We start from the raw sequence: 23,194 nt of genomic DNA on the forward strand, positions 1-23,194 counted from the left end.
ACTGTCCTAGCCTGGATTAGATGTCTCTGCTGCCCTCCTAGTTCCTCTTATTTTCTCTTTTGAAATACATATCACACTACACTGCCTGCTGATGTTGATTTCCATAACAAGAATATGAGCTCCATGAAAGGAGAGAGATCAAATCGCTTTGTGGCTCTTTATACTGCCTGTGCCAACAATAGTGTCTGGCACATAGTAGGCATTCAATAAATATTTATTGCTAAGCACTTTATACAACAGGAAAAAGAACTAGTCTGTCCATCATGAGTTAACTCAACTTCCTTTGCTTTGTGGCTATAAAAAGGCAACAGAAGTGAAGCTGATTCTCCACTGAAAGAATGCCATGCTGTGTGCAGAAGTTTATAGTGAAAACGATGGCTCATCACCACCTATGGATCTTGCTCTTTTGCCTACAAACCTGTGAGTTCTGCCCCTTGCTGATATCCTCGTAATTTTCTATTAAGTTTTGGAAATTGCCCTTAAGGAGGCTATTGAAATGTCCTTTTGGCCTGCTTTAATAGAAACACCCTGGGTCTCCAAAGGGATCCTCCTGACTGGGAAGAGACTTAAGATCCAAACCTATCTGGTTTTCAGCTTTATAGTTTATATATCTGAATTTTATCTGTACTCAGCCTCTAAACATCTGAGAAAAACTCTTCTGCTCAGAAGCATCAGCTCATGGTAGACCTGCCCAGAAAACCAACAAAGGAATAGATAGTCCAAAACTTTGAAATTAGAAGCAATTTTTTGGGGCTTTAGAATGTGTTATATAAATTTTAACAGAGATATGACTTAATTATTTCTTGCTCCAGCAGATTAGAGTGACGCATGGCTATAATTATCATTATAAAAACTTCATCTCTTTAAGTTCCCTTTATTTTCAAAGCACATTCAAAGCTATTACTCTGCTTCTGTCCTCCAAAAACTCTAAAATTAATGGAGAAGAGAGTATTATCCATGTTTTAGAAACAAATTAGTTCTCAAAAAAGAAATGGAGAAGTTGAACTAAAAATCCTGTTTTTGTTACATAAGGCTTAACAGTAAAGTATAATGGTCACATGAATATTGCTTGTTGTTAGTACAAAGGACACTATGTAACATTAACATAGCTTTGGGAGTGTTTTGTCATTGCATATATTATCTCACTGAATCCGAACAATTGCCTTGTTTATGTAAAAAGTATCATTTCTAAAAATACTTATAGTGTCTCTTACCAGCTTTGGAAATGCACTAGCAAATTCCTGGCATGAGTTAGAACACAGAGAATCTAGTGGGTTAGGATTTCTAGAAAAGGTACAATTGGTGCACTGTGGTATCTCTGATTCCCCTGACCGCTTAAAGCTATGGCTCCTTCATGTGAGCTTCCTTGAGATTGTATCCACTGGGCAGGTCAAATTTTTAGAGCCTGTGCTAGTCACCCTTTAACAGACAAGTAGAAAATGCAAGTAGATGGGGGAAAATATTGGATAGAACCTAAGTGGAAATCTAGGGATGTCCCCAGTCTTTCAAAGAAGGGCTGGACAGGGAAGCATTTGATACCACTTAACTAGCAAAGCATTCACGATTTTTATGTACATACTCTTATGTGATACATACTAAGATCATTGAAATAAGCAAGATAGATGTTCTTAATTTCATTATGCAAAAAAAAAAAAAGTAGAATCTAAGACTTGAGTTAAACAATTCACCTAAAATTTCACAGCCTGAAATTGGTAGAGCTGAAAATGAACATTTGTTGTGTTAATCCCAGGGCTATAGTTCTTTCTGCTCCACATTTTTCTGACCTTTCACTCACAGTTTTCAAGTCCCTGATGCTCTTCAAAAGGCTACTGTACACTACATGAGAGGCAGCTCTAAGGTACACTTGCCTCATCTACTAAAATGGAAATCAAAGTTATTGAATTAGCTAGCAATGAATCATTCATCCATTAGCTTTAGAACTTTGGGAAAGTTATATAAAATCCACCTGTTGTCAGAAAGGGGAATATTTCTCTCTTCTGCCTCTTGAGTTCTGTGGCTGGACTAATAATAAAACTGACATAACAACAAAATTTTGTAAAGCAATTATCCTTCAATTAAAAAATAAATTTAAAAAAATGATATGGGATAGACTGCAGGAGAAAATAAACATTTTTTTTCAACTTTTTATTTTATATTGGCGTATAGGTGATTAGGGGCTTCCCTGGAGGCTCGGTGGTAAAAGAGTCAGCCTGACAATGCAGGCGTCACCAGAGACACTGTTTCGATCCCTGAATGGGAAGATCCCCTGGAGTAGGAAACGACAACCCTTTCTTGCCTGGAAAATTCTGTGGACAGAGGAGCCTGGCAGGCTGCAGTCCAGGGGGTTGCAAAGAGTCAGACATGACTGAGCATGTGTGCACGCATGCACACATGCACACACACACACACAGAGCCAATTAACAATGTTGTGATAGTTTCAGGTGAACAGCAAAGGGACCCAGCCACATGTATACATGTATCCATTCTTCCCCAAACCCCCTTCCCATCCAGGCTGCCCCATAACATCCCTGGGCTATACAGTAGGTCTTCGTTGGCTATCCATTTTAAATACAGCAGTGTGTACATGTCCATCCAAAACTCCCTAACTATCCTGTCCCCTCCATCCTTCTCTCCTGGCAGCCATAAGTTCATTCTCTAAGTTTGTGAGACTGAGTAACAAATTTTAATTTTTGTTTATTTTAATTTTAATTTTAATTAATTTAATTAAATTTTAAATTTAATTTTAATTTTAATTAATTTAATTAAATTTTAATTTAATTTTAAAATTTTTAAATTTTAATTTTATTTTAAATTTTAAATTTAATTTTAATTTTTATTTTAAATAATTTAAATAATTTTATTTTATTTTATATTTATTTTAAATTATTTTTTAAATTATTTTTTAAATATTTTTTAAATATTTAATATTTTAAATTTAAATATTTAAATTAAATTAAATATTTAAATATTTAATATTTTTTTAAATATTTAAATTTTTAAATTTAATTTAAATTTAATTTAATTTTTTTAATTTAAATTAATTTAAAAATTTAAATTTTAATTTTAAATAAAAAATTAAATAAAAAAATTTAAATTTAAATTTAATTTAATTTAATAAATTTAATAAATTTAAATAATTTAATAAATTTAAAATAAATTTAATAAATTTAAAATATTATTTTTTAAATATTTTAAATTTAAAATAAATTATATTTATTTTAAATAATTTAAATAATTTAATAATTTAAATAAATTTTAATTTTATTTTAAATTTTAAATTTAATTTTAATTTTTAAATTTTAATTTAATTTTAAAATTTTAAATTTAATTTTAATTTTAATTAATTTAATTAAATTTTAATTTTCTATGAGGTCTCATAGAAATGGAAACTAAGAAGTGGCCAAAACAAACAGCTTTTACTTTTTAGACAAAGAAACAATAAATTTGTGAAGAATCAACAGGACAAAGAAACTCAGGCTTTTGGTGATCAGTTAGTGAAGAGTGTAAACAGACTTGGGGCTTGAAGTGGTAGATTAAAATAACAAGATTTGTTTATATAAGCTTCTTGCCCCCAGATTCCCTGTCTTTGTTGATAAGGATGTCCTTATACCTCCAGATGCTGTGAGGTTTATTTTCTGCTTTCAGGGGGATAGAGAAGAATCAGAGTTTTTCTTTTGCACTGTCTTCTTCTCAATCAACTTTTATTCAAAATAATCAATATGGAAAGTCTCCTGGTGGCCAAGTGGTTATGATTCTGGGCTTTCACTGCTGTGGCCTAGGTTCAATCTCTGGTCTGAGAACTGAGATTCCCACAAATGATGCCGACAAAAAAAAAAAAAAGAAAAAAATCATATGTCATAGTGGCATATTTGGGGGCAATCCATCCTGGGCTGGGTTGGGTTCAGCCAACCCAACACTGTTATTTAGACTTCAAAATGGGAGAACTCTTAGTACAATAAGATTTTTGAGAATCAAAGTGATAACCCAGGTATGACAGTTGGCACAGTATTTGAATATAGTAGGTGCTTACCAAATACTAGCTAATGCTGTTGTTTTTCACACCTGCTTTTCATATGGTTTTAGGAAAGAGCCAGGGCTTTCTTACACAGAGATCTTGGCCAAGATTCCTCTGTTTAGGATGATCCAAGGAACATGAGCCGGTGAAAAGATGGTATGAATTTGAACTTAGGTGTGGGCTTTTGAAGTTCCCAAAGAGAAAACCAGGGATGAAATATTCCCTTTGTCAAGGACCCATTAATGAGAGGTGGGAGTTTGTTTTTATAGCAGAAAAACCAGCAGTACTTTCATGTACCATTTGGCTTTGTTGAATGGATATGTTTGCCTCTTAAAGATTATTCTACCAACATTTCCTGAGTGCAAAAGTGTACCCCATATCTCTCTTGCTGCTATTCCTGACAAAGATGGTCCCTGATATTTAGCATTGAGCTTAGATGTCAACACTGACTGTACTTACTTCCCTGGAATGAATTCTGAACAATTTAAGCAGCTGAGATGCAATGGGAAAAGGGAATTAAAAAATCCCCTTTTCCGCTGGAAAGCACTGAAATAAGAGGAGTCTGAGTGTGCAAGCTCATGACCATTCCATGTTGGAAAAGTTTTCTTGAAGAGCCAAGACTCACAGTCTTATGTTTGTGATCTCAGCTTCCTCATCATGACCTGTGAATACTGTGACTCTGACTGTCCTTCCAAGTATTCTACTAGCCGCCAACCATTTGGGATAAAAAACAAGAGCCCACTGCTTTTGCTCCATACTCACTTCCTTCTACATATTCTCTCTCACACTCCTTTAATTCTTCCTTTTCTCCATACCTTTCTTGTTTCTCTTTCTTCAATCACTCCCCTTGCTGCCTTCTCCTCTCTTATCAACGATAGTAATAATTAACCACTTATGGATCAGTCACTACATATCTGTCATTACTCTAAGTAGTCTGCATATGTTATTTTGTCTAATCCTCATAACACCCTTTGAGATGGGTACTATTAATATTACAGAAGAAAACAGAAGTCATTTAGCCAAAAAGTGGAGGAAGTAGGATTTGAACTCCTGTCTACAGACTTAACCACTGAGACAGTGATGCCTTCACCACTTTGATGCTGAAATAGAATAGTATATTATCTCTGAGGCTGATGGTTATCACACTTTGGGATTTATCATGAGTGGTGTTTATTCAGCAGAGACTGGGCCTATCTGTACCCACCTACAGAGGAGGTTGGAGGCTGGTGGGCAGGCCTTTGCCAGTAACAGAAGTTTAGGCAGGCCAGCAAGGTAGAATATCCAAAGAAATAACCATCTCGAGACGTGGATCAAGTACCATTCACATGAGCATGGTTATAGAATGATTTGAATTTGCTTTTTCAAAACAAGCAAAGATCCAGTGTCAACAAGATCTCAATGTTCTGCTGAATGTAGAGCACAGTCATGAGGCATTCCAGCAGCTGACACAAGAAATAGGGGAGAGAGTTGGAGATAAGATTTCATGCCTGGAGAAGAGTCCTGGCAAGTGTCAATTTGCCATTAGTCCAAAGTCCTATTAGAGAGGGGCCTTCAGCTTCCCTCATAGCTTAGTTTGTAAAGAATCCACCTGCAATGCAGGAGACCCCAGTTTGAGTCCTGGATCAGGAAGCTCCACTGGAGAAGGGATAGGCTACCCACTCCAGTATTCTTGGGCTTCCCTGGTGGCTCAGCTGGTAAAGAATCCATCTGCAATGTGGGAGACCTGGGTTTGATCCCTGGGTTGAGAAGACCCCCTGGAGAAGGGAAAGGCTACCCACTCCAGTATTCTGGCCTGGAGAATTCCATGGACAGTATAGTTCACGGGGTTGCAAAGAGTCGGACACAACTGAGTGACTTTCACCTTCAAGATAAAGACAAAGCCTCTGTTGTAGAAAGAGATTTGAGCAGACTATTGCCATAGACCTTCCAGAAGGGCTTAAAAACAAAAGCCCAATTACAGAAATGGAAGAATATATTATGTATGGAGAAAAGTAGATATCAGGACATTAGCTTTAAATTCCAGTCTCCAAGAGATGCTTGAGGCTGCATCCTTATAACAACGTGAGACTCCAGTAGAGGGGGTAGTGACCCCCTCATCAACCCAGTATGCCAGAGCAGCCCTGGAGATCAGTGTGTGACCCCAGAGCAGCCAGAGTGCTTCCACAACAGGAGCCCAAAGGTCAATGCCAGGTCACTTGGGCTACTCGAATAATTCCCAAATCAGACTTTTGTTCTCTTGAACTTAAGAGAAGGATGAATCTGTAAGTTTGGGGGTAACTAGACTCAGCTATGTGGAAGTTAGAAAAGAAAGAGGTCTGAGCAGTCAGTTGGGTGACTGATGTTAGTGGAGGTACATACCCACTACACCTTTTCCTTCACTATACTCCATTTTTTATTATATGCTTAGAGTGCTGTTGTTATCGTTCAGTCACTAAGTTGTTTCTGACTCTGTGATCCCAAGGACTGCCGCACACCAGGCTTCCCTGTCCTTCACTGTCTCCCAGAGTTTGCTCAGATTCATGTCCATAGAGTGCTAAGTAATGATAAAATGATGAGTGACAGGATCTCATCTTTGAGAATCTATGTGTGTGTGTGTGTGTGTATTTATTTTGCAGAATAGGATTCATGTCACCCTAAATCTCAATAAAGATTATATAAAGTAAAGAAAAAAACAAGCCAGCAGAAAATAGTATACTATTGGAAGGACTGACGTTGAAGCTGAAACTCCAATACTTTGGCCACCTGATGCGAAGAGCTAACTCATTGGAAAAGACCATGATGCTGGGAAGGATTGAGGGAAGGAGGAGAAGGGGACAACAGAGAATGAGGTGGTTGGATGGCATCATCGACTAGATGGACATGGGTTTGGGTGGACTCCAGGAGTTGGTGATGAACAGGGAGGCCTGGCGTGCTGCAGTTCATGGGATCCCAAAGAGTCAGACATGACTGAGAGACTGAACTGAACTGAACTGTATGGAGGTGGTAGGTTCCTTGTTTTAAAACCCTCATAAGCAAGGAATTTCCATTTTCATGGAGAAAGACACAAAGCTTCTTGCAGCTAACCCTTTGCTTCCTCTTTGTCCTTCTTTCCCTGCACTCAGAATAACCAGTTACAACCATCTCTCTTCTGGGTGCTGCTGCCTCTGGTAACTCTTTTCCAGACCTGCCATACTCAGGGAAGCAGTGGATGGGAGGAGACAAGGCAAAAGTTAGCTATGACTGAAGAAATATCAAGAAATGCTGATTTGAAGGGTCCTAAAGAAGCAAGGGGGGTTGGGTAGCTATTAAGCAACAATACACCCTTCCTTATTTCCACTCATATGAAAACCTTCATGCTGGCCTTTTGTAACATCTCCATAATACTCCAGTTCTCCTTTTTTCCATAAGAGTTGTCTAGGGGTATTATTTTAATCTCTGCAACAATGTTTTCTTATTTTACATAACAAGCACTTATGGTGCCTAGTATATGCCAAGTACTTTTCTAATAGGTTTACAAATAATAACTCATTTAATATAACACTTCTATGAAGTGCTCCTGTTAGTCTATTTAGAAGCTGATAAAACCAAGGCACAGAGAGGTTAACTTTCCCAAGGCCTCATGGCTGGAACCTGGCAGGAGCAGGATTCAAGCTCAGGCAGTCTGGCTTTTCATTACTAAGTCATAGTGTCTGACACAGGGGCAGAAAGAGGGTGCCCCTCAGGGCAACTCTCCCTTTGGGGTCTCTAGTTTCTTCTCTATTGCTGTATATATCTGAGAGCGGTGTCATGTCATCTAATTTTCATACTTCCTCAAAAGTAGTAGAGAAATTTTATTTCATTTACCAATAGAATCCTGTGGTTTAGCAGGTAATTGGCTTAGTCATGGTCATTTAGCTAATTGGCAATAGAACTTTGGCTCAGTCTTGTTTATTGATCTTTTACTCACCATGCTATGATTCCCTAGCCTGTGGACATATGCAAATTTTTGTTAACAATATGAGAATATTGGAGTGGAAAGAATTTACTGTTAGCCAACTGCTCTTTCTTATTAATCAGTTTATACTCTGAACCTTCCTTACCAAGAGCCAGAGACATGTAGAGTTATTTCTTGTCCTCACTGTTTCTCTTACTCTAAGTTTTCTATCTTGCTTTTTATTGCTAGAAAAAGGGAAAGTGAGTCAGTTGCCAAAAAAGTATTTATTCTTTTAACAAATATTTAATAATCATCCACTAATTGTAAGGGAAGTACTAGTGACCGAAACAGAAAAAGACTGCATGGCCATTATATTCTCATGGGGGTGAAAGGTGGGGAAGACAATAAGTAAATATGCACATGCAATGCTTTAGTAGTCATAACTGCTGTGAAGAAAAATAAATAAGGCAAGGCAATAGAGAGTGATGGGAAAGAGACGGCTACTTAAACATGGTGAGGCTTTCTCTGAAGATGACATTGGAACAGAGTTTCACAGTGAAGGAGTGCTGGAAAGGGTGTTGTAAAAAAAGGACTGCTACTGCTGCTAAGTCACTTCAGTCGTGTCCGACTCTGTGCGACCCCATAGACGGCAGCCCACCAGGATCTCCGGTCCCTGGGATTCTCCAGGCAAGAACACTGGAGTGGGTTGCCATTTCCTTCTCCAATGCATGAAAGTGAAAAGTGAAAATGAAGTCGCTCAGTCGTGTCCGACTCTTAGCAACCCCATGGACTGCAGCCTACCAGGCAGCAAGTATTTAATAGAAAAAGTTCTAAGGTGTTCTTAGCCAGTTTGAAGAATGAGAAAGTCAGTGTGGTTAGAGTGCGCAGTGGAGAGAAGGATATGAGATCAGGTGGGAGGAGATAGGATCTAAGAGACTAGGGAGGAGTCCCTTGAAACCCCAAATGTACACTGTCTTTGTTTTTAATAGACTCTCTTACTCCTTGGATGGAAAGTTATGACCAACCTAGATAGCATATTGAAAAGCAGAGATATTACTTTGCCAACAAAGGTCTGTCTAGTCAAGGCTATGGTTTTTCCAATGGTCATGTATGGATGTGAGAGTTGGACTGTGAAGAAAGCTGAGCGCCAAAGAATTGATGCTTTTGAACTGTGGTGTTGGAGAAGACTCTTGAGAGTCCCTTGGACTGCAAGGAGATCCAACCAGTCCATCCTAAAGGAGATCAGTCCTGGGTGTTCATTGGAAGGACTGATGCTGAAGCTGAAACTCCAATACTTTGGCCACCTCATGTGAAGAGTTGACTCATTGGAAAAGACCCTGATGCTGGGAGGGATTGGGGGCAGGAGGAGAAGGGGACGACAGAGGATGAGATGGCTGGATGGCATCACCGACTTGATGGATATGAGTTTGGGTGAACTCTGGGAGTTGGTGATGAACAGGGAGGCCTGGCATGCTGCGATTCATGGGGTTGCAAAGAGTCAGACATGACTGAGGGACTGAACTGAACGGAACTGAAGGAGAACTATGAAGTTTAGGTCTAAATGCCCTCTCTGTTGCCATCAGTAATTGTTATTTTGTAATCTCTTTGGGTTTTACCCAACTTCTAGTAAATTTACTTCTCAGTAAATTTCCCTTACTCAGGTCTGAAGAATTTCCCTCTGGCCAGTTAACCTCCTCCTACCCCATCAATATTTCTAACCCAGATAAAGTTTCTAAGTCTTTATTTTTTCCAAACACATTTCTTATTCTCATATTCTCTATTTCCTTCTTTCAATCAGTGGTTTTGGGCAGCTACTTTATCATGAAATGTATATTTGTAAAGTTCACCCATTCACATGGGTTCATCCAGGGAAACAGGAGTTATCATCTAAAACACAAAAGATATATAAGGCTGAGAAAGATGTCCAGCTTCCCTTCCAGGAGGGGAAACCCAGCTCCAGTGAATAGACTGTCCATGGTGTTGTCTGTTCAAGCTGGGGTCATCCTGACCCTCCGGTTACCTCTTCACCATAGCTATCTAGAGGTCATGGGGAACCAATTTTTCCATCCAAGCCCACATCACGGAGTTCAAGCCTTTTCTTGCCTTTGCTTCTCTTCTAGAAGTATTGCGTTTCTCCCACCCTATCCTGCTGTGGTCTGGCTATGAGAATCAGGAAATCACACTCATTCAGTTCAGTCATTCAGTCACGTCTGACTCTTTGCAACCCGATGGACTGCAGCATGCCAGGCTTCCCTGTCCATCACCAACTCCTGGAGCTTGTTCAGACTTATGTCCATCAAGTCAGTGATGCCATCCAACCATCTTATCTTCTGTTGTCCCCTTCTCCTCCTGCCTTCACAATCTTTCCCAGCATCAGAGTCTTTTCCAAAGAGTCAGTTTGCATCAGGTGGCCAAAGTATTGGAGTTTCAGCTTCAGCATCAGTCCTTCCAATGAATATTCAGGACTGATTTCCTTTAGGACTGATGGGTTGGATTCCCTTGCAGTCCAAGGGACTCTCAAGAGTCTTCTCCAGCACCACAGTTCAAAAGCATCAATTCTTTGGCACTCAGCTTTCTTTATAGTCCAGCTCTCATATCACGTACATAGCTTTGACTTATATGGACCTTAGTTGGCAAAGTAATGTCTCTGTTTTTTAATATGCTGTCTAGGTTGGTCATAGCTTTTCTTCCAAGGAGCAAGCATCTTTTAATTTTATGGCTGCAGTCACCATCTGCAGTGATTTTGGAGCCCAAGAAAATATAGTATCTCACTGTTTCCATTGTTTCCCCATCTATTTGCCATGAAGTGATGGGACCAGATGCAATGATCTTAGTTTTTTGAATGTAGAGTGTTAAGCCACATTTTTCACTCTCCTCTTTCACTTTCATCAAAAGGCTCTTTAGTTCTTTGCTTTCTTCACACTCATTATGAGATATTATAAATACGAGTCATCTCTTTTTCACTGGGCCGCAAGCCTGTTCACGAGTCCCTTCATCCCCTCAGTCAAACTGTTAACTTCCTGGCCGTGTTCCCTAGAGCAGCATTTCCTCAAAAATTTTACATTCATCAAAATAATGATAGCAACTATCATTTTTATGTGCCAGGAATTTGTGCTTAGTGTTCTTTCTTCATAATTGCATTTAATAATTACCTATATTTTAAAGGTAAGGAACCTAAGAATCAGAGAATTTCAATAGTTTCCCACCAAATAACATATCTAGGCTCAAATATCCCTAGATTCAAGACCTGTGCCCCTAACTTTACACTTCTTAAGTAGTCCCTCTCCTGCCTCCTCTTGCTTCCCACATTACTGAAGATATGAAGGCCATCAAGCATGACTCAGTTCAGTTCAGTCGCTCAGTCGTGTCCGACTCTTTGCGACCCCATGAATCGCAACACGCCAGGCCTCCCTATCCATCACCATCTCCCGGAGTTCACTCAAATTCACGTCCATCGAGTCGGTAATGCCATCCAGCCATCTCATCCTCTGTTGTCCCCTTCTCCTCCTGCCCTTAATCCCTCCCAGCATCAGAGTCTTTTCCAATGAGTCAACTCTTCACGTGAGGTGGCCAAAGTACTGGAGTTTCAGCTTTAGCATCATTCCTTCCAAAGAACACCCAGGACTGATCTCCTTTAGAATGGACTGGTTGGAAGTCCTTGCAGTCCCAGGTGACTAGTTAGCATTTTATCTTCTCTGTTCCAAAATGTCCACTACATATTAAGCAACATCTATGTGTCCTCCCAACAATTTCATGAGGTAGGTATTACTATATCCTATCTTGTAGCTAAGTAAGATAAGGGCCTCAGTAACTATCAGGAATAGAACACAGGCCCATTGGACTCAAACTGTGCGCTTCTTCCATCTTGCCAAGCAAACTTTCTCCTATCCTCACTCCCAACAAGACCTCAAAATATCAATATCCTTTCACACATCCTTTCCTTTTTTCCTTCCACTTCAGATGAAGGCATGACCCTCCTCTGACTGAAAACATATACCTTTCTCTGCACACCATTTCCCTTCCATTTTTTGTTCCACACAAGTCTTAGTGGCCTGTGTATATTTCACTGTGCTTGGTGCTTGGGATTTTAAGACAAGATCCCAGGATTCAAGTGGCTCAGTGTCCAGAAACAGACATGTGGGCTCATGACTACCACCCAGAGTGGCAAGTCCTATGAGAGAGAAACAAAGAACTCCATGCGTAGGGACATCCATCCCAGATCAGGGACATCTCTATCTTCTTTTTCTCCATACCACACTTCCCCCTTCAGTATCATCTATTTTAAAATAAAATAAAATAAATCGGTTTTGTTTGGCTCTCTAGCTAGCTATTTGTTATATTTTATAACCTTTCTTTCACTATGAAGCTTCTCCACTTCTTTACCACTTTTTCTATCCTCAATCCACTACACTCTGGCCTCCATTTGAATCATCCTAACTTGAACTACATTCTCAAAGGCCATCAGTAACCTCCTAATGGACAAATCTAGGGGTCATTTTCAGCCTTTAACTCACTTGAAGACTCTGGATCACTAGACGTCAGTGACAGTTACCTTCTTGAGATTCTTCCTCCTCCTGGGTTTCATGATTTTGTCTGCTATTGGTGCCCCTCTTGCCACCGTATCGCTTGATCTGTTCAGTTTCTTTTGATAATGCCTCTTCTGTAACTGTAAGCACTTATCACAAGGTTCAGCCTTGGACTTCAGCCTACTCTTCCTGAGTGACCCTCTCCTTCAATCACCTCCTCTCCATAGATGATTCCTAAACCACTTGGATTTCAGTTTGATGGCAAGTGACAGAGACTCAAAAATAAGAATTCCTTAAAGAAGAAAGAAATTTATTCCTTGTTAGTGTAAAATGACTGGAGTTGGCAGTTCAGTTGGTAGAATAGTTCACAAGGTCATCAGGGATCCACACTTTTTGAGTCTTCCTGCTCCATGATTCTCAGTACTTGGCTTCCTCTTCTTGATCCAAAATGTCCAAGATCCACTGTCATGGCATTCCAGCCTATAACAAGCAAGGAAGAGAAGAAGAAAGCAAACGCCGTCTTCTTAACGACATAAAAGTCAATACAATACTTGCACTTTCGTCCCATGGACCTGAACTTAGTCACATGACCAAACTGAGATTGCAGAAAGTTGGGCGATATAATCTTTATTCGCCCTAATATTTATTAGCAAGGTGACCATACACCTTGCTAAAAATTAGGGATTATATTACTAAGAATGAAGTAGAAAACAAATATTGGAAAACAACCAGCAGATTCTGCCACAGCCCCCAAACAATACTTTGAATACATTTTTACTTTTCTTATCTTCCATTCTTCTAACTTCTTATTTAGTGGTGCACCATCATCTCACATTCAGTGTTTCTGACATTAAACTTGTCTTCTCCTTTTGACTTCTTCCAAGCATAAACTTAATCAAATTCCAGTAGCTATTAGTTTTCCACTCTCATGAACTAGACACCCAATATACTGTTGAATTTTATGACATGCCTCTTCATTCCTTGCCTTTCTTTGTCCTATCTCTCAAATTTATCCCTTCCTTTCCATTCCCATTACCCCTCGATTCATGCCCAGATGGCTAACAGTAGCCTCTGAAATGGTCTTTCAAGCCCAGCTTTTCTTTCCTCTTATTCCTTCTACAAATTATTACCATATGACCCTAACCCTAAAGCATTATTAGCCTTCGTTCTCAAAAACTTTAATAGCTTCCCCCTGCCTGTGGTGTAGACTTCAAACTCAGGTCTGTCCTAAATCTAAACCTAAATTTACATTTCTAGCCTGATTGCTCTCTACTTTGTTAAGCAAATCTATACTTATTCAACCTGCATCACACATTCTTCTCTTTCTAAACCTTTATTCAGAACCTGAAGACCTGAGACACTAATTCTTTCCCTTTCTATCTAGTAACATTCTTTTCACTCTTCAAGGTCCTCTTCAAATTCTGTTTCCTCCAAGAAGTTTTTTCTAACCACTGCAGATCAAAGTGATCTATCCTTCTTCAAATTCCTATTGTAATTACTGTCTCTACCATTCATTTGAATTTATCATTTACCAGATCATATTGCAAAGGTGAGTTATGAGTGTGTATATGTGTGTGTGTCTTATTTCCCTAACCATATATGAAATTTTTAAAAGGGACAGAGAACTTGTCTTGGTCATAGACTTGCATAGTGCTTTTCGTAGTAAGTCCTTAAGATATTTTTGTGCCACAAATTCTCTCTGAAATTAAGTTTTCTTAAAGTTGCCTCCAACATTAATATAGTGTTCGAGTCCCCCCAGCACCTAGAAAAATAAATATTAACATTGGCTGATATGGAGATTCTTAAAACACCAAAGTCTTTAAGAGAAGAATAGAGGGGCCACCAAGTGCAGTGGTACTGAAAACTGTCCCTCTGTGCTTTTCCTGAATTGGCCCTTAATAATGGTTCTTCATACATTCTTCAGTATGATCTTGGTGTTACCAAGGTCATCATAGAAATGGACTAGGGAAGTCCTAAAGGGCATATCCTAATTGTTAAGATGAGGATGAGAATGAGAATCATTATCATTAATAACCTCAGAAATAACTAGCATTTGGGGAGTTGGTGATGGACAGGGAGGCCTGGCGTGCTGCAATTCATGGGATCGCAAAGAGTCGGACACGACTGAGCGACTGATCTGATATGATCTGATCTGATTTTGCCTTGATGGTCAACAAAGAGTTTCCACTCATATATGATTTTTCTGATCACTAATTAGATAAGCAAATTTTATAGTTACTATTGCCATTCTGTAGATGAAGAAACTGAGACTCAGAAAAGCCTCGTGACTTAATTAAGGTTGACCAGCTCATATGTAGAAGTAGCAGCTATGGCTGCTCATAGCACCTATGACTTCATCCTCCCTATCTTTTCTTTGCCTGCTGTCGTTTTGTGGGTGCCTCATACCTCCGTTGGGTGTTCAAAGGTACATATTATGCTTGTGCAAGCCCTACACTTTTTCTCAGAAAGCCCAGGAGTCTTACCAGCAGCACCACAGCACAAAATAGTAAAAGGACTTCCTCTAGCTTAGCTCTCTGACACCCTGACTGTTTGATACCCAAGCACCACTTCCTGAATGACTCGCAAGAGGAGACAAGATATACTTCAAAAAGCAACACCACCCACCAACCATTCTGTGGCTGCACAACTGCCCTCCTACTAAGATCTCAGCCTTAGTAAACTGCCCACCATTTCCTGGGATTTGATGAGAAAACCCACCAGAATTATGAGTCTATGGAACCCCCACCTTTTCCATCTTCTCACACTGAACCTGAATTCAAAGAGTGAAATGGAAATTAGGCACAAGGACTTGATATTAAAAAAAAGAAAAAAACCTTGTGAGATCTGGCACCAGGGCCAGTTGTACACTTTGTGGAACCCAGTAGAATATGAAAATATAGGGTCTTTTTACAAGTAATATTAAGAAGTTCATGACAACACAACAGCATTAAATCAAATTCAGGTCCTTCTGAGCTCAAGTCTCTGTACCCTGCACAGGTCACATGTCCAGTTGGGGACATTCAAGGATTCAGGCTGGGACACTCCAAGTGCCGTTCTACCAGATCTCATCAACACAGTGGCAGAGCTTATCTGGGGAGAATTAACCTTCAAGGAATGGATTTTGGCTAACTCTGACTCCTGCCACCAAAGACAAGCTTAGTCTCGCTTTCTGTTCCCCCAGTAGTTTGGTTGCTATTGTTTTACTGTTTAGTACTCATCATATTGTATTACTGTCTGCATGCATGCACATGCATCTTATTCTCTGGGCTCTGAGTTCCTCAGAGCTGCCACCATGTCCTATTCATCCCTGAGTGGCACTTGTTTAGTCATGTCCCACTCTTTTGTGATCTGGTGGACTGTAGCCCGCCAGGCTCCTCTGTCCATGAGATTTCCCAGGCAAGAATACTGGAGTGGCTTGCCATTTCTTTCTCCAGGGCATCTTCCCAATCCAGGCCGATTCTTTACCACTGAGCCACCTGGGAAGCCCTAGCACTTAATAAATGTTTGTAGATAAGGGTCCTTAGTCTCCTTCTTCTCCCCACCCCAAGACCTTGTTACATCTCCATCTCTACTTAGCCCACCCCAACTAAGTCACCAGTCCTTGCCTGGGATATTCCTTCTAAGGGAAAATGTTGGATGTTCTGAAAGGAAAGAGGTTTATGTGAGCAGTCCCTGGCTTGTCCAGAAAGTACTGGGCTAGAGTGCAAGGGTGGTCATAGTGAGACAGCATCATCAGTTTAAGAAATCCCTTTGCTTTTCTGACGCATCACAATGACTTGTATTCTCAGTGACCTTTATTCTTATCCTCTTTATGCCAAGCCCTGAATAAACTTTAGAGTCAGGCTGAACCCACTTAAGTGAAAAGTTTTGCCCTGCTCTTTGGGGCTTATATGCAGTCAGTACTCATCAGAATGGCCCTGTTAGTGTTTATGGCTGAAGCTCTTCTTGATTGGTCAGTGCTTGTGTCTATTTGTTATTAAATGTTTTGAATATCATGCATGCTGGCTCAAAACACCCTCTCATACCATATAGCTCAGTGAGAATAACAGAGTAATGAAAGAATAGAAGAAAAGGGAGAAAATAACACCTTATAATTATATTGCTATTCATTTTACAAACTATGTATTAAATCAGTTTATGTTCATAAGGTAATGGAGAAGAGAACAAAATAAACTTTTAATTTTTTTTCTATGTTAGATTTTCATCCTTCAGCTTTATACTGAATACTACAATCCCAAAATTATTCCTGGATTCCCAGAATGACTCACGTCCCTTTCCTATTCTCTCTCAAAGTACCATAACCTTTATCTTATTTGTAGTTACCTTATCAAACTTGTTCTCTTCGTTTAAGTTCCAGGGAACAGAAACCATGTCTATTTTTACTCTCCATTGTACCCCAGTCTCTTGACATCATGCTTTAAAGAGTAGAGGCTCAACAAGCATTTGTATTATAATCAAATTAATAAATACTTGCTATAAGATCTAGAACAAAGTTGTCCTTGAATAAATATGTTCATTCATTCATAAAAGTATAAATGAATAAATGAACTTTGCTTACTTCAGAAGTTGCTCCAAAAGAGCCTAGGCAACACATAACTGAATTTAATTTATTAAATCATCCCACAAATATTTGCTAAGCACCCTCTATGTGTCAGGTACTCATCTACAGACTGGAGTCATGACAGTAAGCAAAAAGAGCCCTCAAAATCACTAACTTGGGGCATATTTACTCCAGGACCTCTAAAGCACTCTCTGCCTATATCTTCTAGGAATAGAGGCATAAATGTAACTCTTTTTTTTGTAAAGACCATGGCAGCCATCACAGGCTCGTGTCCCCAGCTCTTCTACCACTTGGCAATTTGACCTTGGGAAAGAAAATATTTACTATCTCAGACCTCAGAGGTTTAAATATGGAGATTTACAGCCTTAATCTCTCAAATTCCATCTAACTCTTATTAGAGTCTAGGTGTCTAGATAAATATGTTTTAATGAATGTATGGCAAAACCAATACAATATTGTAAAGTAATTAGCCTCCAATTAAATAAATTTATAATTAAAAAATTCACTGGGAAACTTAATTTTTGAATGAGAATCTTTTAGAAAAGTTAGCCATCATAACATGTTAAATATGTTTAAAGTAAAATCAAAAAAAAGAGGAAAAAAGGTATCGTCAAGAAACTGGATCAGCTGTTCCTCAGGGAGATTCAAGCCTGGAGAGAAAGAGAATTCTAAAAGGAGCAACAGTCAAATGGTTATGGTTTTGTCAAATGTTTATGGTTTTCTATTTATGTTCTCAGGTCTGGAAGCAGCTGGAAGCGACACAGACATCTTCATAGTGAATGGGATTCTGGGGGAGTCAGCTACTTTTCCCTTAAATATCCAACCATCACAGAAAGTTACCATCATTTCTTGGCATTCCAAAACATCTGTTGCTTTCGTAAAACCAGGAAACTTTGGAGAAGAACCCATAGTTACCATAACCCACCAAAATTACCATGAACGAATAAGTGTCTCAGGTCAGAACTATAACCTGGAGCTCAGAAATCTGAGGATTGAAGACTCAGGGATCTACAAAGCCGACATAAATGTAGAGACCTCTAAAGTGACGACCACCAGGTCCTACAACCTTCAAGTCTATCGTAAGTTGTAGAAAGAGAGAAGGCTTGTTTTTTTTATTTTTACTTTGCAATTTGCTATGTAAAAACACCTTTATTTCTGACAGTTGGGTTCCCTAAATCTTTTCATACTTATAAGTACTTACATAAATATATTGATGCTTATGGAGAGGGTATGGCTTTGCTTGCATTTAGCAATGTACTCTTCCTGTAAACCTTGTTTTTCTTTTCTATAAAATGAAAATAATCATACTATTTACTTCCCATAGTTATTGTGAATATCAAGTAAGATAGAGTATGCAAAGTACTTTTAAAAAACCCTTTTTATTTTGAAATAATTATAGAGGCATAGAAAGGTGTAAAGAAATGTGTAGGGAGTGCCTGTGTGCATTTCACCCATCTTTTCCCAACGGTAACAGCTTACATAACTAGAGTACAATATCAAAGTCAGGAAATTGGCATTGGTACAACCTATAGCGCTTATTTAGATTTCAGCAGTTATACAGGCACTCATTTATGTGTATATGTGAAGTTCTGTACAACTTAGTCACATTAATAGCTTCATGTAACCATTACCATAATCAACAAACTTAAGTGGACCAACGTCACAAGATTCCTTCATCCTTTACAGTCACTCATCACCACCCTCTTTCTCCTCCCAAACTCCTGGAAGACATTAATCCACTCTTAATATCTAGAATTATGCTACTTCACAAATGTTACGTGGATAGAATCACGCAGTATGCATGCTTTTTTCATTCGTCATAAGTTCTTTGAGTCACCCTAATTATTGCAACTATCAGTAGGTTATATATTTTTATTGCTGGATAGTATTTCATGGTATAGATGTGCTACTTTGTTTAACCATTCACCTACTGAGGGATATTTTAGTTGTTTCTAGTTCGGTGCTAAATCACTTCAGTCGTGTGTGACTATATACAACCCCATGGACTGTAGCCCACCAGGCTTCTCAGTCTGTGGGGTTTTCCAGGCAAGAATACAGGAGCGGGTTGCTATTTTCTTCTCCAGGAAGCTTCCCAAACCAGGGATCAAATCTGCACCTCTTATGTCTCCTGCATTGGCATCACCTAAGAAGCTATTCTAGTTTGGGGGCAATTACAAATAAGTTGCTATGAATATTTGTGTACAAGTTTCTACATTAAATGACTTTCTGTTTCTTTAAGATAAATGCCCAAGAATGAAATCATATGCTAAATCCATTTTTCTTTTTTTGTTTATTGTGATTAAATATATATAACATTTAACATGTTAATTATCTTTAAGTGTAACACTCAGTGGCATTAAATACGTTCGCATTGTTGTGCAATCATCATCACTCTTCAGAACTTTGTTTTCCCCTTTTAAATAGATTCTATTTTTTAGAGCAGTTGAAGGTTCATGAAAAAATTGAGTAAAAGTACAGGAGTTCTAGACTCCTACATTGTCTATATCTCCCACCAGAGGGATACATTCATTACAGTTAATAATGTATATTGATACATCATTACCAAAGTCCATAGTTTACATTAGGGGTTTGCTCTTAGTATTGCACATTCTATGGGTAATGGTAAAATACAATGATATTTATCCACCGTTATAGTATCATTCAGAGTAGCTTCACTGCCTTGAAAACCCTCCGTGTTCTGCTTATTCACCCCTCCACACCACCCCTGGCAACCACTGATCTTTTTACTGTCTCAATTGTTGTTGTTTAGTCACTAAGTTGTATCTGACTTTTTGCGACCCCCCATGGACTGCAGCATGCCAGGCTCCTCCATCCTTCACTGTCTCCCAGAGTTTGCTCAGATTTATGTCCATTGAGCTAGTGATGCTATCTAACCAGCTCATTCTCTGCCACCCTCTTCCCCTTTCACTTCAGTCTTTCCCTGCATCAGGGTTTTTTCAAAGAGGAAACTGTCTCCATGGTTTTGTCTTTTTCAGAATGTCTAGTTGGAATCACATAGTATGTAACCCCTTCAGGTTGGGTTCTTCCACATAATAAAATACATTTAAGTTCTCTTCATACCTTTTCATGGCTTGATAACTCTCTCCAAAACTTTTAAGTCATTTTTAGTGTTAAAAATATTGCCAAATTATTTTGCATTCCCATAAAAAATGTATGAATTATTTGGTGTCTCTAGCATTTAATGTTGTCAGTATATTTTATTTTGGCCATTCTGATGAGTGTGTAGTGATATTTCATTTTGGTTTTTAATCTTAATTTCACCAGTAGCTAATGCAAAATGCTTTTAAGAGGTCAAATATTAGTACAGTTATTATCACTAAAATTGAATTCACTGGCAGGTGTGTGGTGTGTTAAGCAGTGCTATTCAAGTTATGGTCTGTATGTGGCAGCATCTTATTGGAAATGCAAATTCTCAGGCCCCAGTCCTTACCTTTGGTGGTGAAGTCCAGGAATCTGTATTTTAACATTCTCTCTGGACTATTCCTATGTGTGCTACAGTTTGAGAAGTGCTCATCTAGAGTTGCCCCGTCCAATATGGTAGTCAGTAGCTACATGTAGCTCCTAAGTATTTGAAAGATGATGAGTACAAATCGAGATGTGCTGTAAATGTAAAATACACACTAGATTTTGAAAGGTTGCTGCTATGAGCTGTGAACGACACTGGGATGCTTGGCCTCTAGAGGAGGAAAATTTGATTCAGGGCCAGTGACGAGGCTTGATCACTCAGAGCTTTTTGTGTAATACAGTTTTATTGAAGTATAAAAGATATAGAGAAAGCTTCTGACATAGATATCAGAGAGGACAGAAAGAGTGCCCCCTTGTTGGTTTTTAGCAAGGATTTTTATACCTATTCAGATCAGATCAGATCAGTCGCTCAGTCGTGTCCGACTCTTTGTGACCCCAAGAATCGCAGCACGCCAGGCCTCCCTGTCCATCACCAACTCCCGGAGTTCACTGAGACTCACGTCCATCGAGTCAGTGATGCCATCCAGCCATCTCATCCTCTGTCGTCCCCTTCTCCTCTTGCCCCCAATCCCTCCCAGCATCTGAGTCTTTTCCAATGAGTCAATTCTTCGCATGAGGTGGCCAAAGTGCTGGAGTTTCAGCTTTAGCACCATTCCTTCCAAAGAAATCCCAGGGCTGATCACCTTCAGAATGGACTAGTTGGATCTCCTTGCAGTCCAAGGGACTCTCAAGAGTCTTCTCCAACACCACAGTTCAAAAGCATCAATTCTTTGGCGCTCAGCCTTCTTCACAGTCCAACTCTCACATCCATACATGACCACAGGAAAAAGAATAGCCTTGACTAAACGAACCTTTGTTGGCAAAGTAATGTCTCTGCTTTTCAATATGCTATCTAGGTTGGTCATAACTTTCCTTCCAAGGAGTAAGCGTCTTTTAATTTCATGGCTGCAGTCACCATCTGTAGTGATTTTGGAGCCCAGAAAAATAAAGTCTGACACTGTTTCCACTGTTACCCCATCTAGTTCCCATGAAGTGATGGGACCGGATGCCATGATCTTCGTTTTCTGAGTGTTGAGCTTTAAGCTAACTTTTTCACTCTCCACTTTCAATTTCATCAAGAGGCTTTGTAGTTCCTCTTCACTTTCTGCCATAAGGGTGGTGTCATCTGCATATCAGGTTATTGATATTTCTCCCGGCAATCTTGATTCCAGCTTGTGCTTCTTCCAGCCCAGCATTTCTCATGATGTACTCTGCATATAAGTTAAATAAACAGGATGACAATAAACAGCCTTGACGTACTCCTTTTCCTATTTGGAACCAGTCTGTTGTTCCATGTCCAGTTCTAACTGTTGCTTCTTGACTTGCATACAGATTTCTCAGGAGGCAGGTCAGGTGTTCTGGTATTCCCATCTCTTTCAGAATTTTCCACAGTTTATTGTGATCCACACAGTCAAAGGCTTTGGCATAGTCAGTAAAGCAGAAATAGATGCTTTTCTGGAACTCTCTTGCTTTTTCCATGATCCAGCAGATGTTGCCAATTTGATCTCTGGTTCCTCTGCCTTTTCTAAAACCAGCTTGAACATCAAGAAGTTCACGGTTCACATACTGCTGAAGCCTGGCTTGGAGAATTTTGAGCATTACTTTACTAACGTGTGAGATGACTGCAATTGTGTGATAGCTTGAGCATTCTTTGGCATTGCCTTTCTTTGGGATTGGAATGAAAACTGACCTTTTCCAGTCCTGTGGCCACTGCTGAATTTTCCAAATTTGCTGCCATACTGAGTGCAGCACTTTCACAGCATCATCTTTCAGGATTTGGAATAGCTCAACTGGAATTCTATCACCTCCACTAGCTTTGTTCATAGTGATGCTTTCTAAGGCCCACTTGACTTTACATTCCAGGATGTCTGGCTCTATGTGAGTGATCACACCATCATGATTATCTGGGTCGTGATGATCTTTTTTGTACAGTTCTTCTGTGTATTCTTGCCATCTTTTCTTAATATCTTCTGCTTCTGTTAGGTCCATACCATTTCTGTCCTTTATCGAGCCCATCTTTGCATGAAATGTTCCTTTGGTATCTCTCATTTTCTTGAAGAGATCCCCAGTCTTTCCCATTCTGTTGTTTTCCTCTATTTCTTTGCATTGATTGCTGAAGAAGGCTTTCTTATCTCTTCTTGCTATTCTTTGGAACTCTGGATTCAGATGCTTATATCTTTCCTTTTCTTCTTCGCTTTTCGCTTCTCTTCTTTTCACAGCTATTTGTAAGGCCTCCCCAGACAGCCATTTTGCTTTTTTGCATTTCTTTTCCATGGGGATGGTCTTGATCCCTGTCTCCTGTACAATGTCACGAACCTCATTCCATAGTTCATCAGGCACTCTATCTATCAGATCTAGGCCCTTAAATCTATTTCTCGCTTCCACTGTATAATCATAAAGGATTTTATTTAGGTCATACCTGAATGGTCTAGTGGTTTTCCCTACTTTCTTCAATTTAAGTCTGAATTTGGCAATAAGGAGTTCATGGTCTGAGCCACAGTCAGCTCCTGGTCTTGTTTTTGCTTACTGTGTAGAGCTTCTCCATCTTTGGCTGCAAAGAATATAATCAGTCTGATTTTGGTGTTGACCATCTGGTGATGCCAATAAAATTTATACCTATTAGCAAGCTGCTAATTAGAGAAAGAAAATGCCTCAAAACTGAGAAAGTTGCACCA

The 23,194-nt window shown here is 39.2% G+C and overlaps 1 protein-coding gene across 7 annotated transcripts in view; it reads left to right on the top strand.

The window, feature by feature from the left end:
- The first annotated feature begins 325 nt into the window (after positions 1-325).
- CD84 (CD84 molecule) overlaps positions 326-23,194 on the top strand; it is a 51,407-nt gene continuing 28,538 nt past the window's right edge. For 6 of the 7 annotated variants that reach the window (XM_024989884.2, XM_010802802.4, XM_010802805.4 and 3 more), the window contains exons 1-2: positions 326-420; positions 17,732-18,073. In XM_024989884.2, coding sequence (XP_024845652.1) covers positions 339-420; positions 17,732-18,073 — 424 coding nt within the window. In that variant the 5' untranslated portion in view covers positions 326-338. The remainder of the gene's footprint in view (positions 421-17,731; positions 18,074-23,194) is intronic. The other variant, XM_024989886.2, reaches the window with a different exon arrangement.

Source organism: Bos taurus, chromosome 3, assembly GCF_002263795.3.
Source record: "Bos taurus isolate L1 Dominette 01449 registration number 42190680 breed Hereford chromosome 3, ARS-UCD2.0, whole genome shotgun sequence".
NCBI classification, from domain to species: Eukaryota; Metazoa; Chordata; class Mammalia; order Artiodactyla; family Bovidae; genus Bos; species Bos taurus.